Source organism: Hemiscyllium ocellatum, chromosome 31 (assembly GCF_020745735.1).
Source record: "Hemiscyllium ocellatum isolate sHemOce1 chromosome 31, sHemOce1.pat.X.cur, whole genome shotgun sequence".
Classification (NCBI taxonomy): domain Eukaryota; kingdom Metazoa; phylum Chordata; class Chondrichthyes; order Orectolobiformes; family Hemiscylliidae; genus Hemiscyllium; species Hemiscyllium ocellatum.
The window spans coordinates 44,309,943-44,334,667 of record NC_083431.1 but is presented as its reverse complement, the minus strand read 5'-3'; the positions used below and the strand labels follow the sequence as shown (position 1 = coordinate 44,334,667).

Here is a 24,725-nt window from a genome sequence, read left to right as displayed (position 1 = left end):
CCTCTTCTTGCTCCTCTTATGTGTGCAACAGCTTCTACCTGTCTACTCTATCCAGTTGCCTTATGATTTTAAAGGCCTCTAACAGATCTTGTTGTTTTTTTGCCTCTGTGAAGGACAGTGCCTTCAACCTACCAATTTACCCTCCAGCTTAATAATACTCTTTCTATAACAGGAAGACACAATACTGGACACAATACTGCAGAAGAGTTATGTAATATATAAAAGTCCTTTTTTTTTGCTTTATCTCCTGCAATCTCTTAAAACAAAGGGCTCCATGTTATCTCAACTGATCTTAGTTTCTGTGCTTTTGATACCCTAAACCATGGCCTGACACTCAGAGGCTTGAGTTGCCTGAGCTCAGAACAGTTCAGATGTAGGTGGAATTAGACTAGAGGGACAGTGGGGTGGGGTACAGATGTGAAGCAGTTAAATGGGATTTCCTGGACATGTCAGTGAGTGTGCAGAGTGTGGTAAATAATTTTCAGTGAGCTAAAGTACACGAGTGACTGAAGGGCTTATGCTCGAAACGTCGAATTCTCTATTCCTGAGATGCTGCCTAACCTGCTGTGCTTTGACCAGCAACACATTTGCAGCAATAATAAGAAACCTGCTTCAGAGACAGGAGGAATTGAAAATGTAATACTGTGAGGGGACAAGGTGTTTGGGAAAGATAGGAGAGGACAAAGAAAGACAACAATCTCAAATATGTACCAAGGAACCCTCTCTGATTACTCGGTGTGCTTCCAGGTGAATGAGGAAGGAAGATGTGCTGCATTCAGATCAGTGGGACATGTTATACTGCTTGGGCGGAGTATTTGGGGAATCATGATCTTAAGAGGACAAGATGTAACCAAGCATAAAAATGTTCAAATGGATGAGACCAAACTCAGTGAGTTGAACAGGATTCTGATGCTGGTGTATTGGAATTAAACGTTGGTAACGAAGCCAGAAACTCAATAATGGGGGACACTCAAAAGAGCATAGAGCATCGCGTTCAGATAGGCACACTCTTGAGGGAGTGAGAGAAAGGCAGTTGAGCCTGGAGTTCCCTGGAAAGTTAATTAAATAAAGAATAATCAGGGGTTTTATGGCAAATTGATAACACGGTACAGAAGAAACCCAGAATGGAAAATGCGAACAGAGGACAAGAGGGAAAGAGATAGGCCAACATAAAAGGAAACACAAAATTTTATTTTTACAAATTAATATATTGTAAATAAATAAATAGTCAAAAGGAATTTTGGACCCATTATAAAACAGGAGATCACCTTGCAGGGGAATAGCAGAAGTACAAAATGAATCCCACACATTTGTAGTTTCAAAGTTTGCACCTTTTTTTGAGATGGGACGCTAATTGACAAACTAAAATGGAAAATTGAGAAAGCAAAGTGACTGGCATGTTTTCCAAGCAAACTATGATTGAAATGGAGATTTGGAAGCCAGAACCTCTGAGAAGACTCACCATACGACATAGGAGCAGAACTAGGCCATTCATCCCCAATGAGTCTGCTGTGCCATTCAAACATGGCTGATGTGTTTCTCAGCCTCATTCTCCTGTCTCCTGCCTCTGTCAGTCAGTCCCAGGGCAGGTACATATGGCAGGAATAAAAGAATGTCTGCAGATACTGGAAAATTAAAACAAAAACCAAAGCATATGCAGATATATTTTATTTCAAATTTCAAAACCACTTCTTTAACAGTCAGAGCAGTCAATCAATGTAATAACTGCAAATTCAGGCAGAACATTTTGTTTTATATTTCAATGCAGTGAGGCACTTCTTTCAATGGAAAAAAAACTATAACACATAATGAACGTACATAATGGTGATCAACTTCCCTTCTCTGGACAGTTCCCTTTGAATCACTGCACAACAAGTGCATCTACACTACACCATACTGCTAACAATGAAAGTTGAAGGTGTTAATACATTTTACACGTGCTTTTCAGAATATTCCCAAATTCTCAGCAAGCTGAACCTGGTTGTCATGAAGTCTCGAAGGGGAAATGCATTTTTTCTTCATTTAGGACTTTCAAAACCCACACCAACACAGGAAAATTGTGTGAAGGAGGAAATGAGCTTTTTCCTATTGTCCTCACAATGGGGTTTCTGAGGTTGGAAAAGGTGCATGAGCATTTTTCGTCCCCTACCATCCTGAACAATGAAACAGCAGCAATTAAATAAAACTGAGTTCAATGTTCCATGACCTCCATTGGAAGATGAAAATCCAACCCAAGTCTAAAGTTATTGTTGTATGTGATATGAATGATCTAATCTAGTTATATCATGTTTTACATGAAAGTAGAATTAGCATTATGAAATCTGATCTTAAATTTAACTGGTAACAGTATTGATGTATCGATATTTACCATAACAAGACCAGGTCTAATAGTCTATTGTTAATTTGACATGATTGTTATGAATGTGAACCACAAATGGAATGAGGTACAGATCACCCGTGATCTGATTGACTTAATGACCTTACTCCTGTTTCTTTGATCCTGTATTTGTTTCTTTTTCCTGCATTAAGTGTCCTCTGAACTATGTCTGTTCTACTGTCTAGGTGTAGATAGCTGGATGTGCCTGAGTGAAATTGACCCAGATGAGGAGGTCCAAGGGGAGATCCACCTTCGGATCGAGGTCTGCGGAGAGAGCTCAATGCGAAAGCTGCGTTGCCATGTGTTTGAAGCAAGGTAGGGAGTGTTCGTTGAAGACCTTCTTTAAATGCTGCAATCCTTTTACTGTAAAGACACCTACAAGGGGAGTTCCAGGGTTTTGACCCAGCGACACTGAAAGAACATGCAATAAATTTCCTAGAGTGGATGGCATGTGATTTGCATTTGGTGGTGTTCCCATGCTTCTGCTGCTCTTGCTCTTCTAGATGGTAGAGATCTTGGATTTGAAAGACCCTTGGGTGAATTATTTTGCATATCGTGCAGGTGGTGCACACTGATGCCACTGTGCACCTGTGATGAAGGTTAAGAATATTGATGGTGATGCGTGATGTTCTTATCAAGTGGGCTTCTCTGTCCTGGATGGTGTCAAGCTTCTTGAGTGTTGTTGGAGCTGCACTCATCCAGACAAGTGGGGAGCATTCCATCACGCTGCTGACTTTTATATGGCAGCCAGCCATTGGGGAGTCAGGAGGTGAGTTACTTGTTGCAGACTTCCTAGTCTCTGAACTGCTTTAGTAGTTACAGTACTTACATGGAAGGTCCCGTTCACTTTCTGGTCAAGGTAATCCCCAGGAAGTTGAAAGTCAAGGATTCTGTGATGGTAACACCATCGAATGTCAATGTTAGATTCTCTTTTTCTTGCTGAAAGTTCACCAATTAATCATAAGTTATCACCCACAACTCCATGAGCCCTGTCTTGTGTATGATCATTTTGTGTGGCACTCATTGATTGCCTTTTGAAAATCAATGTTTACCACATCCACCGGTTATCAAACTTGATTTGTCACACTTTCCTCATTCCTGATGAAGGGCTTATGCCCGAAACGTCGGATTTCCTGTTCCTTGGATGCTGCCTGACCTGCTGCGCTTTTCCAGCAACACATTTTCAGCTCTGATCTCCAGCATCTGCAGTCCTCACTTTCTCCTTTAGTAAATTCATGTCAACTTGTTTTTTTCATACTTTGCTAAGAAAGTCTTAACAATGGACTTAATGGAGCAATAAATTCCGGCGTATTCTCAAGGACTGATATCAAGCTAACGGGTTTGTCGTTGCCTGTTTTCCCTCATCTTCCTTTAATGACAGTATCACATGGTAATTCCTGGAATTGAGGGAAATTTTGAAAAGTTACACTCACCCCATCCACTATCTGTGCAACTGTCTCTTTCAAACCTTCGGATGCAGGCCTTCATGTCCTATAGGGTTTCGTCAGGAATTAATCCTTTGAATTTCTCCAGTACCATTTTTCTGCTGATATTAGTTATGTTAATTTTCTCATTTTTATTAGCCCCAGGCTACCCACTCCATTCTGATGAGTCACTTGTGTCTTCCTCTGTAAAGGTTGACGCAAAATGCATGTCAAGTGTCTCTGCCATTGCCTCATTCTCCAGGATAATTTCTCTCCATCACTTTAGCTATTCCATGAAAGTATATTTGAGACGTGAGCTCATTTGCTTTTAACTCTTTTCCATGCAGGTGTTTTAGCAATTTCAGCTGTGTCACAGGCAAGTTAAGGGTGGATTTTCAGATTACTGGCTTCTGACGTGGAGACTTGTCTGACTGGAAACAACATCTGGAAAATGCATACCTAAATTATTTTTGGAACATTTGTCTTGCCTGGGGAGATGATGGTGTCATAGTATTATATCTCTGGTCAAGTATTCCAGACATCTAAAGGTATAGCTTTGGTAAGATTGGTCCGAGTCCCACCAGTGTGGCTGGTCAAATTCCAAAGCATTTGATAAGATCTGGAATTGACAGCTAATCTCAGTAATGGTGATCATTATTGATCATGCTTCACTAATGTCCTTTAGTGGAGGAACCTACTATCCATACCAAGGCTGATCTGCACTTGACTCCAAACTTACAGCAATGTGGTTGATTCTGAAATGGTCTGGAATACCAGTCAGTTCAAGGGCAGTTCGGAATGGGCAGTGAAGTTGACCTTACCACTGATACCCACATTTCATGAAATAACAAATCTTAAAGAATGTTTGATCCAGGATCACTTTTACAGAAATGTAAGTGATGGTGCTGAACATAAACTACTAACATTTTGCTATCTTTCATCCAATTTATATTTCTATTTTAAATAGAGCTCTAAGCTGCATTTAAAATTGGTCAGTTCAGTTATTACTTGAATAGAACAAGATCAAAGGTTAGAAATTCTAATCTAAATACATTCCGATGTGGGCAGATCTCATATCAGTGTTACCCAAAGCTTTCCCACTGTGACCCCATTTTGAGCCTTGAAATTTATCGCGACTCATCAGTGAGGGGTTGGGGGTGGGATCTGGGAGAGTGGCAATGGGGAAGGCCTGTGACAGTAAGGTGGGAGGGCCTGTCAGATTAGGAGCATGGCAGCTATAACATGGTCAGAGCAGCCGTTACTGCCTTTGAGCTGACACCGAAATCTGAGCTTGTGACCCCTTCTGTGTCTTCACCCTCACTTTGGCCAGCCCTGCCTTACTAATTGGTTAAGCCTAAGTCACATACAGAAGCAGCACACACAGCAAGGCAGCACAAGTATATTTTGGCAACCATGTGTTCAATTTTCCAATTGGGATTTCAGCTGTGTCATGGCATGTCCAAGTCTGACACCAAACTGACTCGACATACATCTCTCACTCATCCACTGGTGCTGGGGAAATATCCCGAAATTCTCTACCTGCTCCCATTGAGTATATCGCCTGGTTGCAGTGGTTCCAAATGAAAGCTCACTATCACCTTTCCAAGAGATAATTAGTAAATGCCAATTACCAATGTTGTCTACTTCCTGAGGCTGATTACACAAGGAAAATCATTTTTGGCCTGAGTTCAAATGATGACTTGCGAATGCACACTAAAATGTGATTCAACTCCTACTCAGTTATGGGGTGAAGATTCGGGACTTGAAAGCTTTGGAGTCTGAATGCAAACTCCATCATGCACTGATCCTTCCCTCAGTTCCAGCTGCCTTAATTCATTCACAGCAGTAGCAGACAACTGAAAGGGCAGATCCATTCCTTTACATTTCTAGCTATTTCAGAAGAGCCTGATTTGGAGGAATAAATCTCAGAGTCAGTTATTTGTAGTTCATCACTGCTGTCTCAAGACACTTAGCTTGCCGTGAAATGAACTAGAGGTCTGATTCCATGAGCCCTGCATGAGGGCTGCCCATCCTGACAGGCATCAGACTGACTGCACATAAAATCCTGGGAATAATCAGCAGGTATTTATTCTATTAAAATCCAGAAGTCAAGTGATTGCTGACTTAATTACAATGAAGTTCAGCAATGTTCACTTCATTCTCTGTCAGATTTTAAGGCATGAAATGAGGCGATGAAACAAAGAAGATGTGACATTTTAGTGGCAGTGATGTGTGCACTATGAGCAGGAATGAAAGTACATTTTGAAAAATAAAGCATGTATGAATGGTCTACATTTGATATCTTACCTATAAAACGGTCTTAAGTGGGTGGATTATCACAATACAAGGTTGACATTCTAATTGTTGGATCCATATAGTGCTATTTCTTAGTTGAATGACCAGTTTAAAAGACAAGTCATGTGTGCTCTATCGAAGTTCACCTACTACCAAATATCAGGCTGCATTTTTCTCTTCTGTAGGTGAAGAGTTAGCTGTCCATCTCACCTATGTATTTAACATTTCCCAGATTGAATTTACTAACTTACATCCTGTATCATTACTTTGCAAAGGAAATTCTTTGGAGCTGGGTATAGCCTAACTGGACTATATCAACATCTTCCATAGTGTTTTGTTGTCATTCTAACACACTGTCATCACCAGACTGTAAAATTCAATGTTCAATGAGATGACTCACCTCTCAGCCATTTGATGTCTACCAGACCTTTCAAGATGATGGTTCTGCCCTCTTCCAAGTGGAAGTCTCACTGCTGAGAGCTGCTGACCAATCAGAGGGCCCGCAGACCTCTTGGCCCACAGCGCCATTTGGAGCAGTGGCTTCTGATGGAATTGCAGCCAGTCGTGAAGAGGGATGGTCATTGTAACCTGGACTTAAAGGTAAATCCTGGTCTCACTGGAGCCATTTTGGCAGGTCCCAGTAAGATAGCTGGGTACTCTGATTGCCAGGATATTGGGTGAATAGGGGCCATCTTAGGAGGAACGTTACATTAATGAAAGTTGACTGGTGTTGGTGAGGCCATGGATGGGCAAGGGGTTCTCAAAGAGGAAGCATTCCCCTTGCACAGACAACAGGCTTACCCTGGTGGCTGGTGCTGAGCTCCTCTACTGTGAGTGAAATCCGAACAGTGGCCGAAGGAGCCCCTTGTGGCCTTTAATTGATGCTGTAAAGGCATAAATTGGCTCATGGCTGCCTGACGCCTCTTATCTACCACTAATAAAGATACAGTGAGAGCAGGTAGATGGTGGGGATAGTGCCACTGAGAGAGCATCCAATTTGATGCCCTCCCTGGGTGGCACGGTGGCTCATTGGTTCGTAGCGCTGCCTCACAGCGCCAGGAACCTGGGTTCAATTCCAGCCTCGGCAACTGTCTGCATGGAGTTTGCACATTCTCCCCATGTCTGCAAGGTTTCCTCTGGGTGCCCTGCTTTCTTCTCACAATCCAAAGATGTGCAGGTTAGGCTAAATTGCCCATAGTATTCAGGGATGTGTAGGTTTGGTGCATTAGTTAGGGGTAAATGTAGAGTAGTAGGGCAGTTGGGTCTGGGTGGGTTACTGTTCAGAGAGTCGATGTGGACTTGTTGGACCAAATGGCCTGTTTCCACACTGTAGGGATTTTATATATATATATTCTGGTTGCCAATCAAGGCAGCCTTGTGGACACTGTAAAATTCCAGTAATGTTTTCTATCGACTGAATGCTTTTCATAAAAATAAATTTGCCAGTTTTTGTTTTAAATTCAGTAACTGTGCAAAGCGATAAATTAAAGTTTTGAACAATTTTAAAACATTCAAATAAAATTATATATTTCTCAGTCATGTGATCTTTGTATAAACCTTAAAGCTATCTGTGTCTTTAAATGCACCTGTTATGGCTTAGCTTGAAGACTTAAGACCAGCTAAAAATCCTTAGTATTTTAATGTCAATTGAACTTTCAGCAGCTTCTGAGCAGGTACTGTTTTCTGTATCATCCCTTGTGTATCGACTCCAGTGACTCTTCATTGCCTCTAAGTTGAAGACTTACTGAACTGGCAAGTTAACTGTTTCTCTCACCACAGATGTTGCCAGACCTGGTGAGTTTCTCCAGCACTATATGTTTTTCTTTCAGATTTCCAGTTTTCACAGTAGTTTTGCTTTTATTTAGTGTGCGTTGAAGGGGAGAAATGTCCTCTCAGACATGTTCGTGTACTTGTTTTGCTGTTTCCAAAAGACCTCTTGGTAAAATGGAAATCAGATTCTGTCAGCTTTATTCAGGTTAATAGTTTAGCAGACACTGCGATTACTGCTACCTGGGGTTGTGACCTCATTGTTTGGCTTTCTGTCCAGTGGTGGTGTGCTCACAGTTTAGTTGAAATTGGCCCTCGAAAAGTTCGGAATCTCCGACCGAATTGTTAAACATTCATTCTTGAGAATTGGGTGTGTGGTGTTTGCATTGCTGACATTTATTGCCCCTCCTTAGTTGTCCTGAGAGAACAAATTATAATTTTGAATGAATGCATGTAGCAGAATTACAGAACTGTTACAGTGCTGAAAGAGGCCATTCACCCCATCATGCTTGTACTGGCTTTTCAAACAATGATCATTACCGATTGACAATCTTCCATACCCTTTTAAACTATATCTATCTAAATAATCATCCAATGCCCACTTGAATGCTCAATTGAACATACTTCCACCACATTTCCAGGCAGTGCATTCCACATTAAGTTTTTCTCTCACATCATCTTTGCTTCTTTTGCCTGTGTCCTCTTGTTCTTGATCTTCTTAAGAGCTGGAACAGTTTCTCCCTATCTACCCTATGCTGGTTTGGAATATCTCTTTCAAATCTCCACTTAGCATTCTTCTTTCTGCACGGTGGCTCAGAGGTTAGCACCGCTGCCTCACGATGCCAGGGACCTGGGTTTGTTTCCATTCTTGGGCAGCAGTCTGTATGGGTTTCCTTTGGGAGGGTGCTCCAGTTTCCTCCCACAGTCCAGAGATGTGCAGGCTAGGTGGATTGGCCAAGCTAAATTGCGAATAGTGTTCAGGGATCTTCAGGTTGGAGAATTAACCATAGGAAATGCATGGTGGTAGTACGGGGGGGGGGGGGGGAGTGGTTGTTGGTCTGTGTGGGATGTTCTTTGGAGGGTCAGTGTGATCTTGATACACTGTATTCCATGCTGTAGAGATTCTATGAAGGAGAACAATTCAATATCGTGAAAAAATACTTGTGTCTTGCACCCTTCATTAGGAATGTGCAGAGCTGACTTCAGTTGGTTGCTGAGTCTGGGATGAGGTGTTGAAGTGTAAAAATTAGAGCTGGATCTTTTAGGAGTGAAATCACTGCCACACACAAATGGCAATAGAAATGTGGGACTCTTTCCCCAAAGAAAAATTCTCAAATTCTGTGAATACTAGAAATCTGAAATACAGATGATGCTGTATCAGTTGCCAGTTTTAAATCAGAGTGATAATTTCTTGTTTACCAAAGCTTTTAAGGGAAGTGTGTAAAACTGTATAAATGGAGTTAGGTTCCGGGTCAGATGTGATCTAACTAAATGGTAGAACAGGCAGGATGGGGTGAATAGCTTTGTATGTTCTAAGCCTGTTTAGATGGTTTGGGGAAGGACAGGTTGTGACTCCCTAATTTGGCCACTTTGTCCTTTGTCAAATCAAAACATTTCCCAGATCATGAGGGGTCACATGTTAGGATCAGAACAGGAGTTTATTAAGGACATTTCTTTGTCTATTCCTGCCTCCTCCCCTCCTGTACCTGAAGGACCTGATACATACAGCAAACGTCTGATGGTGACTCTTGATTCAACTATGAAATTATCGTATTTGTACAGGCATTTGTACCGGCCTGGTAACCACTCTCATTGCCTACTTTCTTGCAGCTTGGTTTGTCTAATATTTTTTGGTCTGTCTTTGAGAGTTACTCTTGTATTATGCACGCAAGAGTGACTTCTTGTGAGGTCCACAGGGCATACAGTTATCTATACCAGAGGATCTAAATCTGGGAGGTATAGCCCCGTCCCTCATGGAAATAATGCTGGTAACTTGGGGCTCAGAAAAGAGGACCTTTATCTAATTGAAGATTTAAATATTGAAGGTGCTTCAACCAGCTTAGTGCTGCTCATCTTTAAGTCTTTGCCTGGTTGTTAAAGTCCAGTCAACAATGGGAATAATGGGTGCTTCAAGGTACTGGGTATGTAGTCCCCATGCCTTTTACTCTCAAAAGCTCTGCATTCCTCTGGGAGAATGGACAGGAGAATCTGCCTTCATAAATGATATTCCTGTCAGTCTATGAGGTAATAGTGTGCATCAGGTGATAGGGTACTGCATTAAAATAAAAGTTCAGTATGACTTTACCTCCCCAGAGATTGACTGTATTTTGTGATGCTATGTCAGTAGCCTGGCATCATTTCCTTTGTGGATATCAGAGAAGGCGATGGGTAAAAAGGCCCTTGTGTATTGTTAGACGAAGACACAACACCACCCATGTTGTTTGTATTGATTATTGACTAGACATGGAAAATAGACCTTCTGATCTCAATGAATGCAATATCCCATTAGATGCCAGTCTGCAAACCTTTGGAGAATAATATGTCAAGGGACTATCCAAGGGAATAGACTTCTTTAGAGCATGATTTATATAATGAGATTAAGTTAATTAACAATCACATGGAGAGGGACCCTCTGGGGAACAGTGATCATAATATGAAGAATCTCATATTAAGTTTGAGAAGTACGTAATTAGAAACTTGAGTCATAAATTTTGATAAAGTCAATTATGGTACTTTAAGGGGCAAATTAGGTTGATTAGCTGTGCTAAGTTGTCCCTAGTGTCCGGGGACATGCAGGTTAGATGGGTTGACCGTGGTAAAATGTGGGGTTACAGGATAGGGTGGAGGCCTGGGTCTAGGTGGAATACTTTTTGAAGGGTCGGTGCAGATTGATGGGCTGAATGGTCTTTTTCCACACTGTAGGGATTCTGTGATACAAATCCAAAGCTCAGTCCACTTTAAATGTTACCCAAAGCACCAACCTCTGCTTCATCACTGCAGCCAATAGGACTGAATACCCTATCTAATAGGCATCCGGCCCAGTGAAGCTGATGAACACTTCTCTGTCAAATTGGTTCAACTCCCATCATAGCAGTTTGAGGATTTGAATTCAGTCCTTAAAATGTCTGGAAATAAGCAAACTGAAGTCAGTAAAAGTGGCCAGGAAGGTGCAAAATGTTTAGAAACTAAACAGTTCACTAACATTCTTCAGGAGAGAAAGCCTCTTTCCCTTATCTGGTCTGGCTTAAATTTGTCTCCAATCCCACACCAAAATGGTTGACTCTTAACTTCCCTTTGAAGTGGTGTAGCCAGTTACTCATAAGCCGGATAATCACAAAGGTGGGTTAATTAGGAAGAGTCAGCGTGGATTTGTGAAGGGGATCTGAAGGGAATGCTGTTATTTGGTATAGCTGGACTTTCACAAGGCTTTTGATACAGTGCCATACAACAGACTTCTGAGGGCCTGATATAAAAGAGACAATTGCAATGTGGATATAAAATTGGCTGTGTTAAGAAACCAAGAGTAAGTGGAGCTCATCAGAAGTCAGTACTGTGTGTGACCTTTGCTTTTCCCAATATATATTAATGATCTGGATCTCCGTGTTCGGGAGACAATTTTGTAGTTATAGATGACACAAACTTTGGAAGAAGCACCGTGTAGAACTCCAAACGAACATTGACAAGTTAATGGAACAGGTGAATTGGTGACAGATGAGATTCAATGCAGAGAAATGCAATGTGATGTAATTTGGTAGGAAGAATATTGAAAGACAATATAACATAGGGATACAATTCTAAAAGGGGTGCAAGAACAGAGGGATCTGGGTGTATATCTGCACAGATCATTGAAGGTGGCAGGACAGATGGAGAGAGCAGTTAATAAAGCACACAGTGTTCTCGGCTTTATTAATAGGGGCATAGAGTACAAGAATAAGGAAGTGATGTTGAACTTGTACAGGACACTTGTTAGCAGGAGTGTTGGATACAGTTATGGGCATCACATTGTAGAAAATACGTGAATGCACGAAAAAGAATGTAGAATGTTTATAAGAATTATAAGAATGTTCCCAGGAATGAGGAACATATGAGGACAAATTGAAGGAGATGGGACTAGTCAAACCAGTTTTGCACCGGATCTTCTCAGTTTGCCAGTAAGTGAGTTGGGTTCACATTGCATCCCGTCTCTCCCAACTCTCTCCCTGTCTAACACACACTCACACACACACAATTTCTCTCTTTCTCTCTCTCTTTGTCTCTAGGCTATTAATTCAGTGCTTTGAATTATTTTTACTGTTTTGAAATCATGTTATTCATTCGCTTTTGCATTTTGTCTATTTTAATTACTGTTTAAAAATTGATAGCTTCAACTTACATTTGTATTGATGATCTTCCTGTTGTAAGAGTGACAGACTTGTCAGTTGTAAATCAAACGGCGTGAAGATTAACGTTGTTCATGGATAGTTGGTCATTGGTGAACAGGGTGTGACATTTAGTTTAATAATTGACAAGGATATGGATGCTCCCATTCCTCTGTCCCCTGAGAAAACATGCCCTCTATTGAACTTTAAATTCTTCTCCTTCCTTTGCAAAAGTAATGCTCCGTGTGAAGTCCTGTTGTCCCAGCCTGAGCAAAGCAGCATGACTTCCTGTTGATTGCCCACTGGTGCTTAGCTCACTATGATTAAAGAGCAGTTGTATTTAGTTACAAGAGAATCGGATGTGGATAGAGAAAATAACTTACTGTGATCTGTACCGCCCATTTATTCAAGTTCGTCGCCCCTCACTCCATTACTTTGTGGGCTGCAGGAGGGACTTGGTGCAGATACCTCGACCAATCTGACACTCAAGTTCATGTGTTCTCACTCATTTTCTTGCTGCTCCTCCAATCACAGTCTGGTCCTCTCTCACTCATTAGATTCATAGAGGCATAGAGATGTACAGCATGGAAACAGACCCTTCTGTCCAACTCGTCCATGCCGACCAGATATCCCAACCTAATCTAGTCTCATTTGCTAGCATTTGGCCCATATCCCTCTCAACCCGTCCTATTCATTACCCATCCAGATGCCTTTTAAATGTTGTAATTGTACCAACTTCCATCACTTTCTCTGGCAGCTCATTTCATACACACACCATCCTCTGCGTGAAAAAGTCACCCCTTAGGTCCCTTTTATATCTTTCCTGTCTCACCCTAAACCTATGCCCTTTAGTTCTGGATACCCCCACCTCAGGAAAAAGACCTTGTCTACTTACCCTATTCATGCCTGTCATGATTGTATAAACCTCTATAAGGTCACCCCTCAGCCTCCGATGCTCCAGGGAAAACAGCCCCAGCCTATTCAACCTCTCCCTGCAGCTCAAATCCTCCAACCCTGGCAACATCCTTGTAAATCTTTTACGAACCCTTTCAAGTTTCACAACATCCTTCCGATAGGAGCGAGACTGGAATTGCCTAAAAGTGGCCTAAGCAATGTCCTGTACAACTGCAACATGATCTCCCAACTCCTATACTCAATGCTCTAACTATTAAAGGAAAGTATACCAAATGCCTTCTTCACCATCCTATCTACCTGTGACTCTACTTTCAAGGAACTATGAACCTGTACTTCAAGGTCTCTTTTATCAGCAACTTTATGAAATTGATGTGCTGAACGTTTTGGCAAACATTAAGATTGATAAGTCCCCAGGGTCAGACCAGATTTATCCTAGGCTGCTCCGGGAAGCGAGAAAGGAGATTGTTAAGTCGCTGGCGAAGATCTTTGCCTCCTCACTCTCCACAGGAGTCATATTAGAGGATTGGAAGGAGGCAAATGTTGTTCCTCTTTTCAAGAAGGGTAACAGGGAAATCCCTGGCAATTACAGACCAGTCAGTCTTACGTCTGTGGTCAGCAAAGTTTTGGAAAAATTTCTGAGGGATAGGATTTATGACCATTTCGAAAAGCATAATGTGATTAAAAGCAGTCAGCATGTCTTTCGAGGAGCAGATCATGCCTCACAAATCTTATTGAGTTCCTTGATGAGGTGACAAGACAGGTACACGAAGGTCGAGCAATGGATGTGGTGTATATGGACTTCAGCAAGGCATTTGACAATGTTCCCCATCGTATGCTCATTCATAAAGTCAAGAGGTATGGGATACAGGGAGATTTGGCTATCTGGATTCAGAATTGGTTGGCGGACAGAAGGCAGAGAATGGTTGTAGTTGGAAAGTATTCTGCCTGGAGGTCAGTGTTGAGTGGGGTCTCGCAGGGCTCTGTTCTCGGGCCTTGGCTCATTGTAGTTTTTATAAATGACTTGGATGAGGAGGTTGAGGGATGGGTTGGTAAATTTGCAGATGACACAAAGATTGGAGGTACCATTGATTGTATCGAGGACTATTGAAGACTGCAGCATGACAGAGGCAGGATGCACAGCTGGGCTGGGAAATGGCAAATGGAGTTCAACCTTGATAAATGCGAAGTGATGCATTTTGGAAGGTCGAACTGGAATGCTGAATATAGGATTAAAGACAGGATTCTTGGCAGTGTGGAGGAACAGAGGGATCTTGGTGTTCAAGTACATAGATCCCTCAAAGTTGCTACCAAGTGTATAGGGTTGTTGAGAAAGCATATAGTGTTTTGGCTTTCATTAACAGGGGGATTGAGTTTAAGAGCTGCAAGGTTTTGCTACAGCCCTTCAAGTCCCTGGTGAGACCACACTTGGAATATTGTGTCCAGTTCTGGTTGCTCTACTATAAGAAAGATACAGAGGCTTTGGAGAGGGTGCAAAGAAGGTTTACCAGGATGCTGCCTGGACTGGAGGGCTTACCTTATGAAGAAAGGTTGACTAAGTTCGGACTTTTCCCTCTGGAGAGAAAGAGGAAGAGAGGAGACCTGATTGGGGTATACAAGATAATGCGAGGAATGGATAGAGTCAATAGCCAGAGACTTTTCCCCAGGGCAGGATTGACTGGCACAAGGGGTCAAAGTTTTAAGATATTAGGAGAAAGATATACAGGGGACATCAGAGGTAGGTTCTTTACGGAGAGAGTTGTGAATGCATGGAATGCGTTGCGAGCGGTGGTGGTGAAAGCAGAGTCATTGGGGCATTTAAGCAACTGCTGGACATGTATATGGATAGCAGTGAATTGAGGGGTGCGTAGACTAAGTTATTTTACATTAGGATTAATCTTCAGCACAACATCTTGTACCAAAGGGCCTGTTCTGTGCTGTACTTTTCTATGTTCTATGTTCTAACTCCTATACTCAATGCTGTGACTAATAAAGGAAAGCATACCAAATGCCGCCTTCACTATCCTATCTGTCTGTGACTCTATTTTCAAGGAACTCCAAGGTCTCTTTGTTCAGCAACACTCCCTAGAACCTTACCATTAAGTGTATACTGAGGTTTGAGAAGATTTGTAGCTCAGGTTGAGGTTTTGGATGTAGGTTCATTTCCAGACATTTCGTTACCCTGCTAGGTGACATCTTCAGTGGGCCTCAGGCAAAGCAATGCTGAAAATTCCTGCTTTCTATTTATATGTTTGGGTTTCTTTGGGTTGGTGATGTTATTTCCTGTAGTGATGTTATTTCCTGTGGTGAAGTCACTTTATGTTCCTTTTGTCAGGGGGTGGTAGATGGGACTTAACTCGATGTGTTTGTTGATAGAGTTCCGGTTGGAATGCCATACTTCTAGGAATTCTCTTGCATGTCTTTGTTTGGCTTGTCCTAAGATGGATATATTGTCCCAGTCGAAGTGGTATCCTTCCTCATCCGTATGTGAGGATACTAGTGAGAGAGGATCATGTCTTTTTGTGGCTAGTTGATGTTCATGTATCCTGGTGACTAGTTTTCTGCCTGTTTGTCCAATGTAGTGTTTGTTACAGTCCCTGCACGGTATTTTGTAAAATGACATTAATTTTGCTTGTTGTCTGTATGGGGTCTTTCAAGTTCATTAGCTGCTGTTTTATAGTGTTGGTGGGTTTTGGGCTACCATGATGCCAACAGGTCTGAGTAGTCTGGCAGTCATTTCTGAGATGTCTTTGATGTAAGGGGAGAGTGGCTAGGGTTTCTGGATGTGTTTTGTCTGCTTGTTGGGTTTGTTGCTGAGAAATCGGTGGACCGTGTTCATTGGGTACCCATTCTTTTTGAATACAAGGCGTAGGTGTATACGTCCTGCTGATTTACCTTTCCAAAATGCAGCACCTCACATTTATCTAAATTAAGCTCCATCTGCCACTCCTCAGCCCATTGGCCCATCTGATCAAGATCCCATTGTCCTCTGAAGTAACCTGCTTTGCTGTCCACTACACCTCCAATTTTGGCGTCATCTGCAAATTTATTAACTATACCTCCTATGTTCACATCCTAATCAGCAGCAAGTCCAGTAAAGAAACCTCTTGTGATTGGAGGAACCTCATTTATCACCTCTTTAGTGGAGGTTCCTGGACATTTCGCGAGGGGGGTGCTTTCGGGAGTGAATTTGGCTGCAGATCCCCACCCCAAATATTTTGAACCGTGATCTGAATCAGAAACGTGTACCTGCACCCTTCCCCACGAGGAAAGCAGGTGGAATGTGCCAGAAGTGGAAAATATTAAGTGACATTTTGGAATCAGACTTGGTGGCAGGGAGTAAAGCAAATGAATTGTTGAGATGCATTAAAAGGTCAATATTGAGCTGAATAGCAATGTAACCCCGCAACTTTAAAGATTGTTGGTGTGATTGTACTCAGGCTAGCATGCACAGTTCTGGTTGCCACAGTTCAGACAGAATGTTGCAGACATTAAGTGGATAGAGAGCAGAGCAACCATTTGAGATCGAGGGGATAAAGGCTTAGCTAATGCATTGCAATTATGTAAATTGGGCACTCTCGCACCAATAATGAGGAGGTTGAGAGCTGCTGCAATGGCTGTTTTTTTTGGGAACTAGATAATACAGACCATGATGAGTGACCTCAGTTTGTCCAGAACAGTGGAATTAGAGGACATCAGCTGTTCTTAGAGAGAGAGAGAGTTTTAAAACAAATCTGCAGAAACCATGTTTCAATGAACGAGTCTTCAATCTCTGGACTAGGTTGTCAGCAAGACAGTGGAAGCAAATAGTATTGATTCGTTCATGCAAATTAAATTGACTCTTTTACAGAAATTAATATTTTGGAATACATGATATGACTAGTTTAGTAAGTGTAAGGTGCTTAAGAGAACAGATAACTTTGGACCTGTGATTCTCCATTTTTCCAATGGCTTCCTTCATCTTTGCTCTCAGTCTGTTGTTGATTAATCCATTTACACCCCTCAACTAAATATTGAGATCAAACCCATTGTCTTCACAATGTGTGGACTCTGTCTCCCTCCCTGGCAACTGTTTGAGACTTAACTATTGTACACAGTTCACAGAATCTGTGTCATATTTGACCCAAAATAAAATCTCAAACGCTTATCTAAGCCACCAGCTAATCCACCGTCTTATCTCTCTGTAACATTGCCTGACTCTGATCCTGCCTCAGATCACTTGGTGCTGAAATCTGCATTTGTAACCTCTGGACAAGCCGAACTGTTCCAGTATACTCCTGGCTGGTCTCCAACAATCCACCCTTCAATAAACTTGAGGTCATCCAAAACTCTGCTCATTTCTTGAATAGCTCCAAGTCTCCTTACCCAGCAGCCCTCTGCTTGCCAAGCCTCAATAGCTTCTGGTTAAGTGATACCTTGATTTTAAAATTCTCATCCTTCTTTTCAAATTTCTCACCTCTCCCTACTAATCTGATGTTCTCCAGTCTTATAACCCTTCCATGTTTTTACACTCTTCTAATTCTGACCCCTTGAACATTCCTGATTTTAATAATTCTACTATTGACAGCTGTACCTTCACTACCAAGGCCCTAAACTTTGGAATTCCTTCCCTGCACCTTTCCACCTCTCTACCTCTTTGCTTTAAGAAGTTCCTTAAAACATATCTCGGGTGAAGATTTTGAGAAGTCATCACCTCTCATATCTCCTCTGGCTCAAGGTTGAACTTCGTTCTGTAATATTCTGCAGAATATAAATCCGCATTGTCGCTATTTGATTCCAATGTTCTTTGGAAGACTTGGAGTTGATCAAAGTTTGGGAGAAGATTTGTAGCTCGGGTGTGATCTTTCCTCCAATCACAGAAGCGCTTCACAGGAGGCTCCCAAGCACTGAGGATGTCGTAGTGATTCTGTTCGCCGAGCTGGAAGTTTTAGTTGCAAACGTTTCGTCCCCTGGCTAGGAGACATCATCAGTGCTGTGGAGCCTCCTGCGAAGCTTCGCAGGAGGCTCCACAGCACTGATGATGTCTCCTAGCCAGGGGACGAAACGTTTGCAACTAAAACTTCCAGCTCGGCGAACAGAACCACTACAACAAGCACCTGAGCTACAAATCTTCGCACAAACTTTGAACTGAGGATGCCACCTAGACAGAGGACGAAACGTCTGCAACACAAATTCCCAGCTTAGCGAACAGAACCACAACAACGAGCACCCGAGCTACAAATCTTCTCCCAAGCCAGATCACAGAAGTGCTTCACAGGAGGCTCCCAAGCACTGAGGATGTCACCTAGACAGGGGATGAAAAGTTTGCATCACAAGTTCCCAGCTCGGCAAACAGAACCACAACGACTTGGAGTTGAGTTTCTCCTCCACAAGATGGATGGCACAGTGGCTCAGTGGTTAGCACTGCAGCCTCACAGCGCCAGCGTCCCGAGTTCAATTCCTGCCTCGGGTCACTGTGTGGAGTTTGCACATTCTCCCTGTGTCTGTATGGGTTTCCTCTGGGTGCTCCGTTTCCTCCCATCCAAAGATGTGCAGGTCAGGTGAATTGGCCATGCTCAATTGTTCATTAGTCAGGGGTAAATATAGGGTAGGAGAATGGGTCTACGTGGATTACTCTTCAGAGGGTTGATGTGGACTTGATGGGTCAAAGGGCCAGTTTTCATGCCATAGGAATCTAATCAAAAGATTGCAAAAACTAACGTCACATTTGGATTGAGTATTATCAGCTTCTTGAGGAGTTTTGCTGTCCCAGCCATCACTGCACATTGAAATTTTGAAATGCCCAATTGATCAAAAGTAGATAAAATCAGAAAAATAGATGTATAAGGAACAAAATGAAAGCAGGAGGGAGACAAAAGTGAAGCTGGAGTGAAACAGGAGGGAAATAGAATGGGTTGAGGCAAGAATAAGGAGAGAGAGCAAGCATTGACAACAGTTGTCCAAAATAATGAAACCTACAGATCTGCTACCTATGCTGTTAACTTTGCTGTACTGAGTAGGAATTGTGCAAAATTGCACTTTTCCCACAATGTAATATGTATTTGCTTGTGTCTTTTTTATTTGAATATGGGAAATATCCGGTAGGAGTGTTGTAAACCGGGGAAGTATCCTTCCTGGAACCTCACTGTTTGGCTTTCACTGGATAATATATACTCGTATACTGAGACTACCACTGTGTCCAAAGTCTGGTTTGTAAATTTTTTAAAGCTGGTATCGAGAGAAATTGAGCAATAAATGGTAAAGCTTCAAGAAAAGGTTCCACTCGTGGCAGATTGCAAAACAGATGTTTCTCAGCAGTTGTCATGGCAGCTGCAGAGACTGTAATATGTGCGTTCATAATTCTGTTAGTGTAAGTAAACTCTTTGCCTTTTGTCAATTTGATTGTTTTTCTTCGTTCTGACTTGAAAACTACCAGTTTGGAGAATTATGGAGAATTTATGAATTAATAAGTTGGATCTTTTGTTGGCTAATTTTTTTTTCATGCAAATACAGTGAGTGAAGTGGGTGAATTTATCCCAATTTCCACGATTTAATAGAACATTGTGTCCAGATGGAACGTTCAACCTTCTATCTTCTTGAATGTGCCGATCCCTGCTGTTCAGTTGCTGCACTTCGTCAATTCATTTTCATATGAGTCACACAAGAAGCTCTTAAATTGATGATAACTGCGACTGTCACATCAGTCATTAGCATTGATTGCTCCCTAATGTGACTTTCACTTGATCTTATTGTCGAGGTTAAAAGCGTGAGCCATCTGGAGATAAAGTAATTTAGTGGCTGCTGATCAGAAATGTCAGCAGGTTACTAGAGGCAGAAGTGGTTAGTCCTTATTGATGGTCCTTTTCACTCTGCTGCTGCATTGCAGATGACTTTTGGTCCAGTCTTGCATGTTGAGATCACTCGTTATGCTGCTGCCTGGAAGAGATATATTCTTTATTCATTTATAAGCTGTGGGGTGCTATTGGCTGGGCCAGCATTTATTGCCCAGAGGGCAGTTAAGAATCAGTCACATTGCTGTGGGCCTGGAGACATATTGAGGCCAGACTGCATAAGGATGTGATTTCCTTCCCTAAAGGATATTATTGAAACCAGATGGATTTTTACAACCGTAGTAGTGTTTATGTGATTGACACTGGACTAGCTTTTAATTCCAAATTTTATTTTTATTGAATTCAGATGTCACCATCTGCCACGGTTTGGTTTCAACCTATCCCCAGATAATTAACTGAGAGTCCTGGACTACTAGTCCAGCATTGTTACCACTGCCTATCCTTGGTTACCTGAATCTCGACACTGTAACTAGCCATGTGACCAATTGGTCAAAAAGACCCTTTACACAAGATTTTCTGCTCCTCTCTGTTAGAGCTGGCCTGTGTATTCTGTATTGGGTTGAGTGAATCCCTTGTCCTTCAGTGAAGCACAGCAGAGGCTGAGCTGTCCACAACTATATGCTTTCATTTTAAATTTTATCTATGGACCCCAGATAAATTGCTGTCATGGTATCAAAGGTCTGCAAATTTGTCTGGCTCTTAGCGAGACTTAGAGGACCCATTAGATCTGGTGGTATTGAGAGGTCAGGCTACCAACAAGGAAATTATCTGTCAACAAATAATTTCACTGAAGCTATTCTGTACATCAAGTCTACCTCTTGCACGCTATCCCACACATTCTGAGGGAATGTTAGATATTAATTCTCCCTGATTTCCCAAGATAATTTGAGGGATGACAGCAGAATATTCACTGAGTCTATACAGAGGGACCTTAATTATCCGGCATTAGATAATCTGAATATTGGAAATATCCGGCAAGATCGCAAGGTCCCGATGCTCAGCTAAACGATGTTGTCTGGCATTTGATTATCTGGAATTCAATTAACTGAACAAAATACTTCCCGCCCATGTCTTTTGATAATCGAGGTTCCTCAATGAAACCCTGCAAATATGACCCAGCTCTTTCCACCTCTACACCCCCCACCCCCCTTTGTCTGCTCCTTCCCAATCTGTCTAGAGTTACATTAGTGAAGAAAAATGACCTGCCAGATATCCTGATGGGAAAGCAAGATTGCCAGATATTATACTGCAAAGAAGTTGTTTTTAGTTTGTTAATACAGTTTTAACCCGAAAGTCCATAAGAAATAGGAATAGGAGTAAGCCATTTGCCCCCTCATTCCTGCTGCACCATTCAGAAGGATCATGGCTGATCCAACCTTCCTTATTCCATTTCGCTGCCCTTTTCCCATAACCCTTGATTCCCCGACTGATCAAGAAACTATCTCTCTCATCCTTAAATATTTGCAATGAGTGTGCTCTCATAGCTCTCCGTGGCAAGGAGTTCCAAATTCCTCCTCAGTCTTAAATCGATGCCTTTATTCTGAGACTATGACCTCTGGTCCTAGATTCTCCCAGGAGAGGAAACATTTTTCTCAATATTTACCCTGTCAAGCCCAATAAGAACCCTAGATGTTTCAATGAGATCACCTCACATTCTTAGACGTTCCAGTGAGTACCGTTCCAAACCTGTTTTGCTTATGAGACAATCCCTCAATACCAAGGATCATCAAACTTCTCTGAACTGCCTCCAATAAAATAATATCTTACCTTAAATAAGGTGACCAAACCTGCTCACAGTGTTCTACATGTGGTCTAAACAGTAAATTGTATGGTCACAGTAAGACTTCCCTATTCTTGTATTCCAACCTCCTTGAAATAAGCACCAATATTCCATTAGTCTTCCTGATTACCTGCTGAGCCTGTGTGCTAGCTTTCTGTGTTTTGTAACCCAAAGTCTTTTTGTGTTGCAGCTTTTTGCAGTTTTCTTCTATTTAAATAATATTCTGTCCTTTTGTTCTCCCTTGCAAAATGCATTTTCCCGCATTACACTGTATTTGTCAACTTTTTGCCCATTTACGTAACCTGGATAGACTCGGGCTGTTTTTCCTGGAGCGTCGGAAGCTGAGGGGAGACCTTAGTGAGGTTCATAAAATCGTGAGGAGTATGGATGGGGTAAATAGACCAGCTCTTTTCCCTGGGTTGTGGAAGTCCAGAACTAGAGGGCATTGGTTTAAAGTGAGGGGGAAAGATTTAAAAGGGACCTAAGGGGCAACATTTTTACACAGAGCGTGATGCATATATGGAATGAGCTGCCAGAGGACGTGGTGGAGACTGGTACAATTATAACATTTAAAAGGTGCGTATGTGAACGAGAAGGGTTTAGAGGGTTATGGGCCAAGTGCTGACAAATGGGACTAGATTAGGTGAGGACATCCAGTTGGCATGGATAAGTTGGATCGAAGGGTCTGATTCCGTGCTGTACATCTCGATGACTGTGACTCTATCAAAATTGCTCTGTAAACTGTTTATATCCCTCTCAGAAGCTGCCTTTTCACATATTTTAAATATTATCGATGGAGGAGTTGTAGATCAGAGGGTGCAGAATTGTTTTCTATGGGTTGACCTAAGTTTCGGGTTATGAAATATAATATTGCGCTGGTATAAACAAACATGTTATGAATCCATTGTTGTATATTGTGACAAATACGTACATTATATTGTCACTGTTTTAGGCATTTAGGTTTAAAATAGAGATAGATGAATTTTGGTCAGAACTGTCAAGATTCTTTTTTAATAGGTAAGACAATTATTTTTCTATGAAGGTATCTGACTTGAAGTACCTGGGTAATCCCTATAGTGTTCATGTTAAAATGTTTGTACTATTGAGTTTATGACAGGCAGGTTAAACATGTTAAGGCAATTTGTTTAGTTTTGAGTTCAGCACAGAATGTGGAAGATGTTGGACCGAAGGGTCTGTTTCCGTACTGTACGACTCAATGACTCTGTGGCTGTAAAATTCTGAGTTCAGTTCAGAAGAGAATAATTTTTGTCCTGGCAGAAACGCCAAGTTTTATATTTCAGTTCAGGGGAATCGATCAACTCAATATAAATGGTTTCTAATCTGAGAAGCTTCCAAACCATGGAAGTTTGGTTGGAAATTTCCACATTGTTAGAACTAAAAGTCAGAATTGTGAGCAGTTCATGCCTGCAGACTCAGAAAGAAATTGTTAACTCGCCTCCACAGGTCAAGAAAAATAAAATTGGCTAAGTAAAGATTTAAAAGCTGAGAAAGAGGTGATGTGTCTTGAAGATCAAGTCTGTGTAATGGATATTATTGGATACCATAGATTGAAGCTTTGTTTTAATGCTTCTGTTGAGATTTTTCTTACTGTCTTCTCTATATATGTATATTAGCTTTGTTTTTTTTCCTTTCCTTTTCACCGTAAACCTACTTTCTGTTGTTAAAGAACATATGCAGTCTTGTGTGAATATATTTCAGTGACTAACCACGGTAACTAACTACAAAAACTCGCACATCGCTTATCAGTTCAGGTTTCATTCTGGGATCGGAATAGGCCAGTGTTGCTGGGATCAGCTGGGATCCTACCATGTCAGCATAATTTATAATGTAAACTGCATTATTGCTGTATTTGTGTAAGCTTAAATTGAAAAAGGGTATGATTTTTCCCTTCCAATTCTTCCCTTTCTCCTTGTCTGCTAATATTCAGCAGTTGAGCTTGTATTTTACTCAGCTTTTACATTTTAATATTCATGGTTTATCATTTAATCCTCTCATCATTTTGGGAGAAGACAGCTTCTGTTTGGGAACATATTCCAACCTCCTTGCGGTAGAGCCCTGAGCCAGTAGTAATGTGCCAACCGGAACACTGTGGTGAATGAGAAGATTTGGCAGCTGAACCTGTGGTTCATATGCTTGTGAATGTATTATCGAAATCATCACTGATCTCCAGCACATTGTGAGTTGTCTGGGAGCTAATTTAAAAAGAAATGCACTGGGAGAAAATATTTCTTGTATAACCAAAAACTAATTTATTCACAGTCCTGGCTTTCAAATTTTGATAAGCTTGCTTCATACACTTCCCACTGGCAAAGTAGTGTGCTACAGAGGACGAACTTCATCGAGAAAGGAAATTCTTGAAGCTCACTGTAATGAACCAACTCTTTCTTCAGCGGCAGATCATGACCTGCTAGAAATACAATAAAACTGTATAGATCTCAAGAATCTGTCACAGGACAATCAGTCACCAGTTACAACTCAATGTTCTTCCAATAATTGACCACACTTGGAATATTGTGTTCAGTTCTGGTCGCTTCATTATAGGAAAGATGTGGAAGCTTTGGAGAGGGTGCAGAGAAGATTTGTCAGGATGTTGCCTGGACTAGGGACATGATGTTATGAGGAAAGGTTGAGGGAGGTGGGGCTTTTCTCATTGTAGCAATGAAGGACGGGAGGTGACTTGATAGATGTGGTGTTGAGAGGCATAGATAGCCAGAGACTTTTTCCCAGGGTGGAAATGTCTATCACGAGGGGCATGATTTTAAGATAATTGGAGGAAGGTTTAAGGAAGATGTCAGAAGTAGGTCCTTTACTCAGAGAATGGTGAGTGCGTGGAATGCACTGCCAACAGTGGTAGTAGAGTCAGATACATTAGCGACTCTTGGATAGGCACATGGAAGTTAATACAATGAAGGGCGTGCAGGTTAGTCTGATCTTACAATAGGATAGAAGAGCGGCACAACA

General features: G+C 41.6%; 1 protein-coding gene across 1 annotated transcript in view; it reads left to right on the top strand.

The window, feature by feature from the left end:
• Positions 1-24,725, top strand: part of rasa4 (RAS p21 protein activator 4) — a 248,801-nt gene that overhangs the window by 59,277 nt on the left and 164,799 nt on the right. Inside the window, exon 5 of the mRNA XM_060848013.1 lies at positions 2,563-2,692. Within this exon, the coding sequence (XP_060703996.1) occupies positions 2,563-2,692 (130 nt within the window). The remainder of the gene's footprint in view (positions 1-2,562; positions 2,693-24,725) is intronic.